The sequence below is a fragment of the Phalacrocorax carbo genome, chromosome 7 (genome assembly GCF_963921805.1).
Source record: "Phalacrocorax carbo chromosome 7, bPhaCar2.1, whole genome shotgun sequence".
Taxonomy (NCBI): domain Eukaryota; kingdom Metazoa; phylum Chordata; class Aves; order Suliformes; family Phalacrocoracidae; genus Phalacrocorax; species Phalacrocorax carbo.
This window is the reverse complement of record NC_087519.1, coordinates 831,759-847,491: the sequence shown is the minus strand read 5'-3', so window position 1 is coordinate 847,491 and position 15,733 is coordinate 831,759. Positions and strand designations below refer to the sequence as shown.

At 46.1% G+C, this 15,733-nt stretch overlaps 1 protein-coding gene across 2 annotated transcripts in view; it reads right to left on the bottom strand.

The window, feature by feature from the left end:
* The window catches only part of BLM (BLM RecQ like helicase), a 21,940-nt gene extending 6,207 nt beyond the window's left edge, over window positions 1-15,733 (bottom strand). For both annotated transcript variants that reach the window (XM_064455950.1, XM_064455949.1), the window contains exons 1-16: window positions 15,474-15,733; window positions 14,629-15,386; window positions 13,291-13,492; window positions 12,711-12,832; window positions 11,289-11,421; window positions 9,554-10,275; window positions 8,548-8,724; window positions 8,017-8,135; window positions 6,463-6,576; window positions 5,625-5,723; window positions 5,392-5,540; window positions 4,436-4,542; window positions 2,823-2,983; window positions 2,120-2,315; window positions 1,500-1,690; window positions 340-487 (exon numbers count right to left, since the gene is read on the bottom strand). In XM_064455950.1, the coding sequence (XP_064312020.1) occupies window positions 340-487; window positions 1,500-1,690; window positions 2,120-2,315; window positions 2,823-2,983; window positions 4,436-4,542; window positions 5,392-5,540; window positions 5,625-5,723; window positions 6,463-6,576; window positions 8,017-8,135; window positions 8,548-8,724; window positions 9,554-10,275; window positions 11,289-11,421; window positions 12,711-12,832; window positions 13,291-13,492; window positions 14,629-15,386; window positions 15,474-15,571 (3,496 nt within the window). In that variant the 5' untranslated portion in view covers window positions 15,572-15,733. The remainder of the gene's footprint in view (window positions 1-339; window positions 488-1,499; window positions 1,691-2,119; window positions 2,316-2,822; window positions 2,984-4,435; window positions 4,543-5,391; window positions 5,541-5,624; window positions 5,724-6,462; window positions 6,577-8,016; window positions 8,136-8,547; window positions 8,725-9,553; window positions 10,276-11,288; window positions 11,422-12,710; window positions 12,833-13,290; window positions 13,493-14,628; window positions 15,387-15,473) is intronic.

The window sequence follows — 15,733 nt, the reverse complement described above, 5'->3', positions numbered from 1 at the left end:
AGCCTGCGATTGAAAGCCTACGTACGTATTTACAGACCTGTGGAGGATTCCCCAAGGTATTCCATAGGCTATGCACGTCAAAACACTCATTTAAGCACCAGGAACTCCAAGCACCACCAGAAAACTAATATTATTGCTATGGCAACCTGAAACGGATTAAAGCTTTCGTCTCCTTTCTTTTGGATCGTTTGCCACCAAGAGATTCCTGGGAAGAATCATTTTGCAGAAGTCTTTGTCTAACCCACTGCTGGCATTGCACAGACCTCCTGGTACTTAGTCAGGAATTTATGCACCGAGGCTATTTAGGTGGTTTTTTTTTCCTGGAAGAACAGCACTTACCTAAGAAAATGTCTACCATCATATTCAACGTGTATCTTCCAGAACCTGTATTTCTCTTTGCATTCGTTCGTCCCATTTGTCCGCAATACTCTTGTACAAACCTTACAATGCTCTTCACTTCATCTGTTACATTTCTTGATTTGTAATCCTATTAAAATAGACTTGATTAGGGAACAGCGTTACGCGGTTCTGTCCTATCGCAAGTTGTTACTGACAATCTTGGTTTTCATTATCGAGCTTTTTCCAGTCATGAATTAAATTTTGTTCCAAACGGAGAAATAGTGACTTTCCAGGTAGCACACCTACAGCGATGCACTGTAGTCACGGGAATTTTGGATTTGAAAACGCTCCGGAAAACGCAACGATACCTACAAACTGAGCGTATAGCATCTCTGTTGTGTTAATTCTATAGGGTGAGCTGCAAGATCGCTGCGTGAATACTGCTAATCAAGGCAGGTTGTTTGGAAACCATTCCCATAATTATTCTGCTGCCAGGCACTGGAACTTACACTTCCAATAGGCACTAAAATGAGAAGACTGGGCTGAACATGCATTATTCTAGTCAAATTTTGTTACAATCACAGCTATGTAAGGTAATGCTTCAAGCACGGGACTGAGAAGCAATACCATCAGGTATAAAACTGATCAGGTTCGTAGAGATCAGCAACCCTTCCCCATCTGCTTCAACAGCTATCTTCTCTGCTACTCCTGCTCATGCCACTAACAAGTTTGCTTCAATCCTTGATGCACAAACCCTAATCTTTGGCCCACCTCAAGCAGCGTGCTCCTCCCAGCGCGGCACTCGTGCTGCTCTGGCAGCACAAAGCTGCCTTGAAACATCAGAACAGGCAGCTGAAGGGATTTCCCCAGAGCCATTCCAGTGGATCTCATATTAGCTCCTGCCTCCTATTGGGACTGAGCCGAGACACCTCTAGTCCTCCTCTGACAGAAACAGGAGCATTGTAAGCCCACGGACAGCCTGTGGAATTCTACTCTAGGTTAAACCCTGGAAATAACTGGAAGCATCTAGCACCACAAAAATACAAGGCATCTCACTGGTTTGCTCCTTCTACCTCCCCAAATCTCACGCAACCGTCTTTCAACGCAGCTAAATGCAAAATCAGTTTCACAATGCTATAAAAAAGAGCTATGATTTTTACCTTCTTTCTACTGCAGTTATCGCAAGTTACTTCTGGGTGATCTTTACAGAAGTTGGGATTAAAATTAGCTTCCCCAAAGTAGGCCAGAAGCTGAATTCTCCGGCAGTCAACTACATTCTCACAGTAGTGAACCATACTGTACAGGTTGTTAAAGTGGGTCTGTCTTGTGTGACTGTTTCCATCTTTCTCCACTGAAACGCAATAATTTCAATTGTATTTGTTAAATCTGCACCTCTGCATTTGCGTATAGTATCAGACAGACAAAACACAATTATTTTTTTTTGCTTAAAAAAAAAGATGAGTAGGTTAGCATGGAAATTACCTAGGACAGCTTCTACCTCTAAAGTTTTAAAAAATGGAGAAGGGAAATAAGTCTAGAATGACAAGAATCGAGAGATGGATACGTACGAAGCTAAATGGTTTTGACTAAGATTAAGTACAAGTGACAGAAATCTCTCATTACAGAAAACCACGCAGGTAAAGATGCACAGTTCTCCCGCCTCCCCAATGCCACACTACATATGGCACTTCCAAATGAGAAAATAACCCCGTCTAAATGAAACAGAGACTAGTGACTTCTTCAGTGCTGTCTCCATTGAGTTACAAACACGAGAACTCACTTAGTATCAGCCTCCTAAGTCTGGTTACATCGCTGTAGCTGTAGAAGAGCAGACAGTGAGACATTTCGCCATCTCGTCCAGCTCTGCCAGACTCTTGATAGTAACCTTCTATAGATTTAGGGAGGGAAGCATGGATAACGTAGCGTACGTCGGGTTTATCAATTCCCATTCCAAAGGCAATCGTTGCACATATAACCTAGGAAGGAAATAGTAATTTGTTACATGGAGTTGTGGAAGTTTCATGCAGCACTCTGCACCGAAAACAGACAGGCGATCAGGATTACGGAACGGCGCAGAACCTAGAATTTCAGTTGTCGCACTGCAAGGCGAGTACAAAATAGCAAAAACCACCTCTCTTTTCAGAAGAGCTATTCCAGACAAAGGGAAACCTCCAAATCTGAGTCTCAGTATACAGTTCAGCAGAGTGCCTAGAGCAGTTTCAGAAGCCCCGTGCTGCTCAGGTCCTCCCTCCTGGAGTACCACACCTTGGCGCAGTGCTGCGGTCTTTGATTAGTAAAGCTCCCAGTAAAAAAATGGCTCATGTGTTTTGGCAGATCTGTTCAGATCTGTTCTATATATTAAATAACTGCATCCAGCTCGGCCGTAACACTACACAACCTCGCTTTCATTTACTAGGCCAAGAGGGATAAAAGTGCTCAAAATTCTGTTCTCTTCCCCCCGCCCCCAGTTGCTTTTCCCTTACCTGGCATCCTTCCTGATTGATCCACTTCTTTTGTACAAGATCTCTGTTGGAGTCAGTGAGGCCAGCATGATAGGCAAGTGCAGCAAGACCTTCCTTCTGCAGGATAGCCGCTGTTGTGTCACATTCATGACGTGAAAGGCAATAAATTATTCCAGAGTCATCTGCAAATACATAAAAAAAAGATTTGTGCTACAATACAGCTTAGTTTCCTTTCACTTGCTTAATGGTCATACCTGTCAAGCAAATACATTTATTCCAATAGGGAGAAGTTAGTAAGTGTAATGCAATAATAAAGAAATTTTATTAATATCAGATGTTTTTGTTAGCCTCTCCTCACCCGATTTCCTGGTTTTTGGTAAGGTGGAATCAAGAAAAGTTTTCCTGCTCAGTACTGTGCAACCGTAGGATTTAAAATACATGAATACAGAACTACATAAATCATAGAATCATTAAGGTTGGAAAAGACCTCCAGGATCATCAAGTCCAACCGTCAGCCCAACACTACTGTGTCTCCTCAACCATGCCCCGAAGTGCCACATCTGCACGGTGTCTGAACCCCCCCAGGGATGGTGACTCCCCCGCCTCTCTGGGCAGCCTGGTCCAAGGCCTGGCCACTCTTGCAGTGAGGAATTTTCCTCTAATATCCCATCTAAACCTTCCCTGACGCAGCCTGAGGCCGTTTCCTCTCGTCCTGTCACTGGTGACTTGGGAGAACAGACCAACCCCCCCCTCACTCCAGCCCCTCTCAGGCAGCTGCAGAGAGCGAGAAGGGCTCCCCTCAGCCCCCTCTTCTCCAGGCTAAACCCCCCCAGCCCCCCCAGCCGCCCCCCAGCACACTTGTGCTCCAGACCCTGCCCCAGCCCCGCTGCCCTTCTCTGGACACGCTCCAGCCCCTCAAGGCCCTTCTTGTCCCGAGGGGCCCAAACCTGAGCCCAGCACTCGAGGTGGGGCCTCCCCAGGGCCGAGCACAGGGGCCCCATCCCTGCCCGGCTCCTGCTGGCCACACCAGGGCTGACACAAGCCCGGGGGCTGGTGGCCTCCTTGGCCCCCTGGGCACTGCTGGCTCATGCCCAGCCGGCTGTCAGCCAGCACCCCCAGGGCCTTCTCTGCCTTCTCTCAAGAGCTAGAGCAGTTTAGTCAATGATTAACTAGGTTACAGCACTAGAGGAGCTACGAAGGGAGCTTCCAGCAGCAGGAGCTGCAGGACTTCAAAAGAGAGCCTAGAAAGACAGGATCTCTGAAGAGACCTTCAAGGGGAACCACAGACAAGCAGGCCAACAGAGTTAAACAATTAAAACAGTATGGATATTAGATGACCTTTAGCATCCTGTCCTTAGAGTATTAAAGGTCTGGCAACCTTCTGAAAGATTACTCAAGAGCATTACCATAAGTTACTTTTCCATCTTAACGTGACCTCTGACCTTTAGGATGCCCATCAGTCTGATTCCCATTATCAATATCATTTTGCCCTTGACTTGTTTTTCTTGTAAATATATTGGTCGCTTCCAGAAGGCACAAGTTAGCGATTTTTCACAGCATCATAACAGCTTTTCCTGCCTTAAACAGTAGTTCATAAAAATGCCTGCAAGCACACTATGCTCCTCGGTACTCACGTGGATGGTATTTTTTAATCCATTCCAAGCAATCCATTGCCACCTTCTTTGGCTTCTTGGGCAATACGTCATATTTCAAGTTATGCCGGTTGAAGCTCATTGTAAACCTGAAACATGACAGTTCATGGGTGCTCGTCAGCTTTACAGGCGCAGTAATCCTTTCAGCAAGCCAGGTATTGACTGGAATGTCCCGAATTCAACTAACTACCGCTCGTTCTGTATTATCTGCAAAGGAACTATTGTTCCACTATGCCCACGGAGGCTCACAGCACCCACTTTAGGTCTAAATTTCCTGCATTTTTCCTGTGTCTGTGAAAAAAAACCACGAAGCTACAAGGCACTACGTAGAAGGAAGAAATGCCCATAAACCAAACACGCACACAGTGATTTGCCTCGCCTTCATTTTCCTTTTGAATGCTTGCGTCCACATTCAGCTGATCAAATTTGCAAAATGTAGTGTCACCTCCCTCCTCCTACCCTAAAACACATTTCTGTAATAAGAAATTCAGCAAAACAGAATGCTTTCTTCTTCCATCGCGTACAATGAAAACACTAGAGTACCGTCCAGGCCCAGCGGTACCTCATTACCTATGTTACTGCCAAAGCCAACTGAAAGAAACACTTCCAACTTTTGCAGTTTTCCAGCATTCTGATGAAAAGCACCCTAAAATACAACTTGCGCATTTTGTCAGTGACACAGAAAATCTCCTGATGTTATTTTCTATTAAACAGTTCCTCGCATGATTAAGGAAGGAGTTTGGCAATTTTTCTTTCTTCTGACTTCAATATTTTGCATTTAACTCCCATTAATTCCATGCGCACGTTCTCATTTAGTCGGATATAACCACATCGGTATTTCAGATGGACCTGGAGTGCTTTTCTTACTTTACTAAGTCTTCCGCTCAAAATTTCTGTGGCACAAACAAAGCGTTTCAGGAAACTGCTGAGCAACTTACACTTGTGGTTTTAGCATCTCAAGCTGATTCTGAATATCCTTCTGTACTCTGGGGTTAGCAGTGGCAGTAAGAGCCATCATAGGAACAGAGCGAAACTTCTTGCGGAGCATGTTCAGTCGTTTGTAGTCTTGTCGAAAATCGTGACCCCACTGGTTTAAAAACCAAATTTAAGTGTAACTAAGAGGCTCCAACCAAGTGTTCTGCCATTTTGAGAAACAACGCAGGGTTTTTACCTGGCTGACACAGTGCGCCTCGTCAATGACAAAACGCGCGAGGAGTTTCCTGTCGTAGAGATTTTCCAGGGCTGACATCAGTCGGCTGCTTGCACAGACCTAGGTACACATCCACCGGCGGCGTCAGAAAGCAAAGAGCAAAGCGTCACCCCACCCGACTAAGAACACAGAGGCAGTTGCTCTGTACGGCAAAGTTAATCTCGACCGCACCGGCCTGAAGAAGACGGCAAGCAGCTTCATTTTACCTGGCAACGAAGCTGCTGCCGAGGGATTACCACAGGTTCTAGGATCACCTGGCCAGAGGTCCTACGACCGAGTAAGTTTAAACGACTTATGTCACATAAGACAGGGAAAGACGGTGCTGAAGAAAGATACGTAATCAGCGCACTAAACAGTCCCCTCTTACGCAGCTCTTGCGGAATATCACTTGTAAAGGCAGCATGTAATTAGGTACAAGGCAAACTTTTGGCAGTCACCTATTACCTTGACAGTTACATATTTTTCCCCTGTATTATCCTATTCATAGTCATCTAAATTTTAATAGCTACTTGACAGCAATTAGCCACTAATATGTAGTAAGACAGATTGAAATGGATGGGCACGGGGTTTTTGTTTTAGGAATTTAAATTGTACAGACATACTCACTTCTCATTCTTAGTTAATTACCGACTGAAATTAATTACATCTGTACAGAGTCCTCCTGAATTGTCTAGAAAATATTTAACGATTTTTTCTCCAGAAGCCTACTCTAAATTCAGTGTTTCCCCTTTAATACTTCATAGTAACCCACTTGTTACTTGTTGCCTCCATGATTTTACAATTCAAATTAAATACTAACCTTCTCAGGGGTAACATACAGAAGCTTTATTACAGGATCTTTTTTTGACAGCTGCATATATATTTTTGAAGCATCAGCATCTGTTCTATCACCGGTCAGATATGTTGCAGCAATCTATATTAAAAAAAAAAATTAAGTGCAAAAATAACATGTGCAAAACAGAAGCTTCTCCAAATATAGTCCTACATCAGTTATAAACCAGATAAAAAAGTGAATGCATTTACTATCCTCAGCGAATATAACGTTTTCAATGCTTCTTTGTGTAATTATAGATAACGTTTGAACCCCCACCGTACTGCAGGCATCGCAGAATTTTTCTAATGATAACACCACAGACTATAAGCCAAATTCTATTCTTCTCCTCCCAATTCTACCAACAGACCAATAGCTGACTTGGGGGATTTGTCTGCTTTCTTTGAACTCTCTTCCCAGTACAGAAAACAGACGAGATGTTTGTTTATTGCTCAATATGCTGCAAGTTTGAGATTAAACTGAGAAAAAGGAGTTCTTAGGCTAAGAAACAAAGTTACCAAGAAGCACAAAACCATAACACCCTCAATAACAGAACAGCATTGCATCAGAAGAGGTTGAATACAACTTGGAGCAGCATTTTAACAGTAAATTTGAAAGCATCACTTACTAGACATGCTGAATAGTAACAAAGGAATTAGATCCTAAGGACAAATGTGGCGCAAGAACAGGTCACACCAACAGAGCCAATTCTGCCTGCCTGTCTCCTCTTCCTCTCTCAAGAAGCAGCTGCAGCTCTGCAGAGGAAATTCCTTCTGCAGCTACAAATCCCCGGGAGTCTCAGAGCCAGTTTAACTGGCTTTTACAGCCCCGGCACCCACAACGCACGAAGGGGCAAAGAGCGTGGCCAAAGCGCAGCATTGTGCAGCTGGCACTAAGGGGCACACAACCATTCAAGGGCCATGTCTAGTTACACTATCAAAAACCGAGAGAAGGATTTGCCTGCGCTTCAAAACCGTGCATCATAATCGCTTTTGTCTCATACCCCAAAACATCTCTCTATTCCTGCCCTAAAACGTGTTCTCCGCCGTTGGTTCCCTGATCTCTCAATAATACACTAAGGATGAAACGGACACTTGGCTGAGGCAGAAGCAGTTCATAAGTGATCAGCCTTAGGAACATCCATCCTCTGCGCTTGCATTTCTTCTCTCGGTGTGTTACTTTCCCAGAAATGCTTAGCGCCACCAGAACCCTCCGAGCTCAGGAATCGTCAGTGCTTGTTTCTGCTACAAAGCCAGACTTCTCCTATTTAGGTGTCAGAATCTAAGAATCGGGCACCTGTACTCGAAAGCTAAGCTCCAATAATGAATACACACAAGCACTGATAAATTCAGCGGTCAGACTGCCAAGATACTCTTTCATCTAACTTAGTTCTTCCTAGACAACTTAGTGTGCCTTCTACAGTTTCCATCTAATCAATTTTTGCATTTTATATTTGAGAGACGTAAGAATTACTGTAAAATTTCAGATTTCTAATTCACTTATCTGGAGTTAAACTAAATAAAGTGAGCTGTTTGAACTTACGTCTAAAGTCTTCAGCTTCTGAACTTGATCTATTATCAGCGACCTCAGTGGAGAGATAACAATAGTGACTCCAGCAGAGACACACGCTGGTAACTGGTAGCACAAGCTTTTACCACCACCTGTAAGGATGAAACAGAACACGAGTGTAAGATACCAAGAGGAAGGGGAGACAGTGTGGAAAAGCAGAAGAGAGGAGGCCTACTTCTTACTTCTCATTTCACAGCACTTTCTGAAACAATTAACTTTTACCAATGACTGCCTTTAATATGACCCTGCAGGATAAGGAAGAGTTATGTGAAATCTTACGGAAGGCAGAAATTCAATCGCCTCGTTCAAAATACCACAGCGCAAACAAAATCGCACATACCCTGCAGCCACAGCATTCCAGCAGCGCAATTTATCCGCCTCCACAAAGGCACAGAAGGTGAAAAGTTTGTCACAGGCCTTGCAAAAGGTGCTTCAGGTTGTTATTTCTCCAGCGTGTGCCAGACCTCAAAAGCCTGCCGCTGCGTGGCGTTTGGCGATACGTACCAGTGGGCATTAAGATGAAACAGTCTTCACCCAGAAGAGCAGCATTGATGGCCTCCAGCTGATTTGTCCGAAAATAGTGCAAACCAAACTTTTTGTGAAATATATTCATCATTTCTTCAGAATGGGAAAATTTCATACCCCTGAAACGTTCTAGCGCAGGGTTATTAGCCAGCGGATCTAGTAGACAAAGAAAATGCACTTACAGTAAGTTACACTATCAAGTTGTGCTACCCCTCTTGCAACATAAAACTGCTTCGCTATAACAGATGGCTCAGCCACCACTTCAACCGTTTAAGTCTTCTACACTCAAATCATGACTTACTAAAAATAAACTGCATTCATCTAGAGTTTAAGACCAGCTAAAATGCGAATTTTGATTATATGCAAATCTCTGGAAACAAGCTTCTTACCCCTGACTGTATAAAATGCATAGTCTTACGCTGACAAACCTCACCCCCGTCACAAACAGCTACGACTGGGCTCCCCGTCCGTGGGTGCCTGACAGTAGGTGCTGGCTGAATCCGCGACAGAGCGGCTGATTAAACGGGTTAACGTTTTCACCGCCCCCTTTACCGACCCATCCTACAGTAACCACAAACACCACTGACCACCCCTGTGCCCCAGAGGGATGGGGTTTGCTTCAACAAGTGCCCATTTTTGAACATTTTGCATAAACAACTGCAACTGTCGTACAGCTTTGAATTAACCACTGTGGCATCGTTGTTAAATTAAAACCCAGAAACATTCTAGTTTCCAGTTTTAGCAGCTTCATCTTCCCAGCAGCATGCAACCTGCCTTGCAAATAAACATTCAAGAAGCTTGGCGTCACTTGGAGATTAAACAAAAACCAGAAGATGACTTTGCAAAGAGAAGCCAGAAGAAATTTCCACAGAAACAAAAGGTATTGACGTGATCTACAGCAAGCTACTTGGCCTTAGGTTTAAAAATAAGTAAATAAAAATCTAAAAAGGGAAAAAAGACAGTAATCCTAATGATCATAATTCACCTGAACGGTTCTTTGTTGCCTCCAGGAAGTTTGATTTCGGAGCAGCAGGATTTGGTACAGCAGCAGATCCTTTGGCTCTGGACATTATCTTCGACAAGAGCGATTTGGCGGGTGGCCCTTCCCTGACAGGCTGGTACAGCGGCGCAGGGGGCGGCTCAGGTGCCGAAACACTCACCGAATTCTCCCAGCCCTCGTCAAAATCATCAATATCGAACTGATCAAGGTCAAAGTCCGTATCATTTATAGCTAAACTGTCTTCTGCAGGAACGCCAGCAGGAGCTTTGCTCTGCCCTTTCAGAGCTGTGCTTGCCTGAGGCCGCTCCAGCAGATGACTGTTTCTCACCCCTGGTTGTTCACACCAGCTGCCATCGAAGGACGTCTCCGAGCGGAGGCTGAGGGAAGCCCCGGCTTTGCCATTCACCTTGGAAGAAGGCAGAGCTGTAGTTTCTGGGCAGGTGATCTGCTCAATACTTTGCCTTGAACCATATGAGGTATACAAGGTTTGATTTTTTTTGGTAGAAAAACTGCTTGAATTAACAGTCCCAGGAAGCACAGACGGGGGGGTTGCGGGGTTTGGTGAGTTTCGGTCGGACCTGGAGCCCCAGCTGGGGCCAGAACACAGCGCAGCAGCAGGACGCGCGAGAGGGCCCCGCTCCGCACACGCCTTCCAGTTTCTAGCAAAAGTGTTGCTCGAAGTGACAGGATCAGCTAGCAGTTTCCTCCTGGGAGAGATGTCAAGGGAAGGGAGGGGAAAAAAATTTAGTCACAAGCAATGATTTACCAAGTTCTACAACAGCATTAAACAGTTCTGTCTCCTATTAAAAAAGTTAACATATGGTGGTTACATCGTATCCTGTGTCACTGTATTTTAAAAATGTTTCAAACAAATGTAGGGAAGAGAGAGTAACCCCAGAACTCAGTTGAACAAAATAATTACAAAATTACTGCATCTCCTCTGCAGCCATAAAAATAAAAGAATCCCTAATAGTCAGGAACTAGTCCAGGCAAGGTAGAGTGTAAAAAAACGAAACCACCAAACCTCAGAGGCCCAGACCTCGAGTTAAAAAAGTAAAAATATGTTTGAACCAAATTATAGTTTTATGTACTTTCTAAAGACTATGTCTGACTACAGTAATCAGGGGAAATAGAATAAATTACTTTTACGGAGAACATTCAGAAAAAGCACATAGTCCCAGTCCAGCAGAAAACCAAAACAAAACCCCACATCTCAATACTTTTCCTACGTGTCGCGTCACCAGATTATGCAGAAGTTGAAGGAGGAGACTGCAGTAGCCATAATCAGGCTGAAAGACAAGTGGATCCCAACGGTCATTAGGAAAAGCCATAATCATTGTCGTCAGCGATAGCAAGTCTCGCAGAGGGAACATTAGATTAATGCCTCCGGTTTCAGGAAAGCGGGGTGGCACCTAGCGGGTTATCTCACACCACCCTGCTGCTTCGGAAGCATCTGGTGCCAGTCACCTTCCAGAGGAAAGATACAGCACTCCCTACGCCTCAGACTGCACGTGGAACGGGATTCGTTCTCCGGGCAGAACACTGGGAGTGTTAATACTACCAGCAGTTTTTTTGATTTTTTTATTTCATTTGGTCAATAATTTTAAGCTTTTAAAAAAACCCTTCTGTATCTTCTTTTCAGTGTGATGGAGACACCTGCAGGCACGACACCACTTCACACAGAGCACGGAAATGCGGAAGGCTGCTTATTAAAGCGTACCTGAGATCTCTCTGCTGCAGAAGTTCTTTTGCACACGACAGAGACGTAAGCTCATGGAGCGGAATGGCATCTACCAGCTTACAGATATCATCCATGACACTGTAGAGCTGCTGTTCCAAATGCGAGCCCATATCTGTTCGATGGAGTGTATTTTAGCATACAGTAATGCTGATTTTTATTAGAATATATAACAAGATGATATCACTCTCCCAAAAGAGAGTAAATTACAATAAGTAAGTCTAAATATTTTACTTTCAATATATATTTTTAAAGTCCATTGACATAAAGAAGCTGTTTCTGCATGCACGGACTCCGCTAGTCTACATATTTCTGTCCTTGCCTTTTAATTATCCATCTCTATATATTTTTCAACCCTCACAGTCCTTTCAAACTTATTTCCAATAAAACACTCAGGTTTACATGCTTTGCTTATCTCAAGTTACCTCTCCCCAAACACACTAAAACACACTTTATCCAAATATTATGTTGCCATTCTAGTCTAGAAAGTACTGTAGAAAACCTCACACTCGTGAAAGTCAGCATTTGTCACCTCACGGCCTTCCCTTCCAAATTCAGTAAGGCTGCAAACCGCACGGATTTTGCCAATGTCTTGGCAAATTGGGCAAATCCTTGCCAAGTGCCCAGGCTGCACCAGACCCCGAACCGCTGCTGCCAGGGGCGTGATCCCTCGGACACAGCTCTGGCCTCTGCTACGCCTGCCTAACTCTGAATCACCTGGTGGTCAGAGGGGAGCCTCTTGCAACAAGCCAATGGTCCAGATCGACCAGAAGTTTGCTACACGTACACGAAGGTGTGACAAGATGGAGCTTGACTAAATTGATTTCCAGAACAGCATTGTTAAAACATAAACATAAAAACGCTGCTCTGGGCGTTTATAAACACATTTAAAATGGCACTGTAGAACAGCACCATAAGCTATGGTTTTATAGATCTTGAGAGGAAAGATCTGCAGCCCTAAAACCAGGTTGTGCCACACTTAGTAATTTTTCATTCTGCGAGTGAAACTCAGAAACATTTTAGCTCAGTAGTTCCCAAAGCCAGCATCTGTGGGAATCAAGGGGAAGCACTGACACAGCTCCAGCTTGCACCGGCGTGTCTTTGTGCTGTAGCTGATTTCGGGAATGATTTGGCTGATCTGTGCTTTGAATTCTGAAGAGGAGGTCTGTGCATACCCCAGACCGGTGCGGACAAACCCGGCATCAGGATCTGACAGCACCCCCGAGTCTACACAGCGTACGCACAACACCCGAACATCCCGTAGCAGACTCGGTCCCCTCCTTCCTTGTCCCCGTCAGTCACTGCTAGTTACTGCTCTCAGATTACCCGGCACACGCAGGAGAACAAGCAGTTGCAAACCGTCCCCAAAATCTGAGGCATAACATTTCAGAACGTTTCACGTACCCGCATCCTCCGCACTGGGATCACTTTCAGCCACAGGCTGCGTTGTGGCAACCTTCCCAGGCTCAGACTCGGCGCTGCTAGCGGCGGATCGTCCACCAGCTGGAGATTCTTTAAAAATATTACTAATATTAAAAGAAAAAGTCATTAAAATACAGATATCTGTAAATCAGTGCGTTTCCATAAGACAAGTATATCTTTAGAATAACAGCATTTAAGATGTGTAAAAGACAAATTTGTGAAAAACCCAGTTGAAATGCGGGTAGCAGAGCCGCTTGTCACCCATCCCATGTGCCAACGTGTAGAGACTTGCTTCAATAAATCTTTTTCCTCCCACTATGAAACGGAAAACAACTCCGCTTTTTCTGAAGCAAAAGCCACCTTAAACATTGGCCATAACCCAAAAAATATTTCATAAATCATTAATAGCAGCAGTCAGCTGCTAACCTGCCTAGCAACAGACGGGCACAGTCAACCCAATCGGTAACTTTTTAACATGCACTAGTATCACGTCTTTTTCTTTTGTGGTCCTTTTAAAAATCATCCTAAAGACAGTCAGTTTTATCAATGAACTTTGTTTTACCTATTCTTTTTTTCAGAAGGCCAGAAGGAAGGCAGTTCTTCTTCAGGGGAGGGTGGAACCACATCCAAGTAATCATCCTCTTCAAGCTCAGTGTCTGCAAACGGCTCGATATCGACCTCATCCAGTTCTGGGGGGCTGTTTTTCTTGCAGCTGCTTGGCTTCTGCCTCTCACCTTCTTCATTAGCACTTCTATCATTAGCAGCTGAAAGAGATGTGCATTAACACTGTTGGGCAACACTGAAAACTCGTGAACAAAACACTGTAAACAATAAACAAAAATGCAACTGAAGAGAGGGAAAAATTACTAGCCAGATTTCAAAACACTCCTTTAATAAAGTTTCTGACTTTTAAAGGACAAAAAAAAAAAAGCAAAACACAACTGTTTCCTTTTTCTCCCCCATTAAAAGACAGACAAAACCCCCACAAACCCCCTTCTAAGTGAAAAACTTATATAGCTTACCTATAGTTACTTTCCCCTGTCAAAAGAAAACAAAATAGCTTCTTCAAACTTAAGAGGCATCTTTTTCTACAAGAGATTTTACAGAAAACCACTGTCATATGAAATACTAGCTTAAAGTGTAGGCTCATCAACTAGCACGGTCCCTATATTGGAATTAGAAGGTAAATTTACATGTATAGTGCCTTATATGACAGATCCTACTAAGAAAGGCCAATATCCTTAATCTATTAAAATTCATTTCACAGAAAGAGGGGGGGAAATAACACAATATTCTTAAGAAGAATACAGTTCACAAACCCTTCTCCCATTTAATGTAATGGCAGCATCACAGAACACTGTCCAATATTACTAAGCTGCACAAGCACATTAGTTTCACAAATAAAGATTAAAAGTTTCAAAACAAAGCAGGCGAGGCACATAAAACAGAGAAGCTAAGAGGAATCCAGAGCTGCCAAGGACTCACTCTGACCGATGGTCATGAACTTCTTGGTCAAAATCGAAGGCTGGAGTTTTTGTTTTGCTTTGCTTTAAGTCGAGAGAGCGCTCTTTTTCTGGTTTAATATTTCTCATAATTACGTTTAAGCATAAGATGATTTTACGTCTCTCTTGTATGAATTTTACAAGTGCTTCTTCATTCTGTAACATCCCTACAGATTACTGCTCCTCATTGCGGGAGTGCCGTGTGGGAAGTCTTGCGACTCCAATACTATGTACAGCCCCGCACTTCCACGAGCTGGATTTCCAAAATCCACATACCCACGACTGCTGGCCCGATACGAGCAGGCAGCTCCCTCTGATTTCTGAAAAATCGAGCCTTCTGTGTGCAAACCCGAGCATATTTTCTTCTAGCTCACTGGTGCTTTGAAATAAATCGTTACCTGGCTGAGCTTCTTCCCCGTCATCGTCCAAAATCACATCAGCAGATAAGCTCTCCCACAGGCCCTCATCCACAGCCTTGCTATCGCTGCAGGGAGCCGAATCCTCCAGACAGATCAGAGACTGCTGCGACAAGGGTCGTTGTTCAGCCTCCGCGGGGGTCTCCCCGCGCCCCGAAGCGCCGCGGCTGCGAGGCCCCGCCTCGTCGCCCACCGGGGACGCGGGTGGGCGCGGGTGGGCGCGGGGACCCGCCGGGGTCCCGGGGGAAGAACCGGGCGGCTCATCCAGGCGGGAGTCTGACCTCTGGGAGGCCTTGCAGGCGGCCGGCTGCCCTCTGGGGAACAGGACCCGCGGCCCGCAATACTTCTTCTCGATTCCCGACAAATCGAAGTCGTCAATGTCATCCCACTCGTCTTCAACGAGGACGACGGGGCCGGCGGCAGGGCGGGGGGCGGCCCCGCGGGCAGGAGCACGGGGCGGGCCCCGGCTCCGCTCCCCAGCGGGCGCGGGGGCTCTTGACGCCTCTGAGGCGCCGGCAGGCGCCGGGCTGGCGCAGGCCGGCTGCGGGCCTCCCCCGCCGGGCGCCGCGGGAAAGAAGTCCTGGATTTGGAGATTCTTGTTCTTGGCGGCAGGGAGGGAGGCGGCGAGCGCGGCCAGCGAGGTGTTGACATCTTTGTCCCTCAGCGCCGAGGCGGCGGGGAGGCCCCGCGGCTCCCTGGGCACGGCGCCGGACGGGGAGGTCTTCTTGAAGGTGAAGCCCCTGGGAAGAGAGGAGCCCCCGTCAGCGCCCCGGCGGCCTCCCGCGCCCGCGGTAACCCCCCGCCCGCCGAGGCCCCGCGGTACTCACGCCGGCCGGTGCCGCGGCGGGGGCGGCTTGTTGAGGGCCCCGCGGGCCGAGTGGAGCTGCAGCTGCTCCCGCAGGTTGTTCTGCGGCACGGCCGCCATCACGGGGCCGGGCGGGGGGGCACGGCGCGGCCGCCCCGCCGGCAGGAGGCGCTCTCTGCGCCGCGGGGGCCGCGCTCCCCGCCTGCCCCGGCGCTCCGCGCTCCCTGCCGCGCGCCCTTCGCGCTCGGCGCCAAAACACCGCCCGCCCCTCCCATTGGGTGG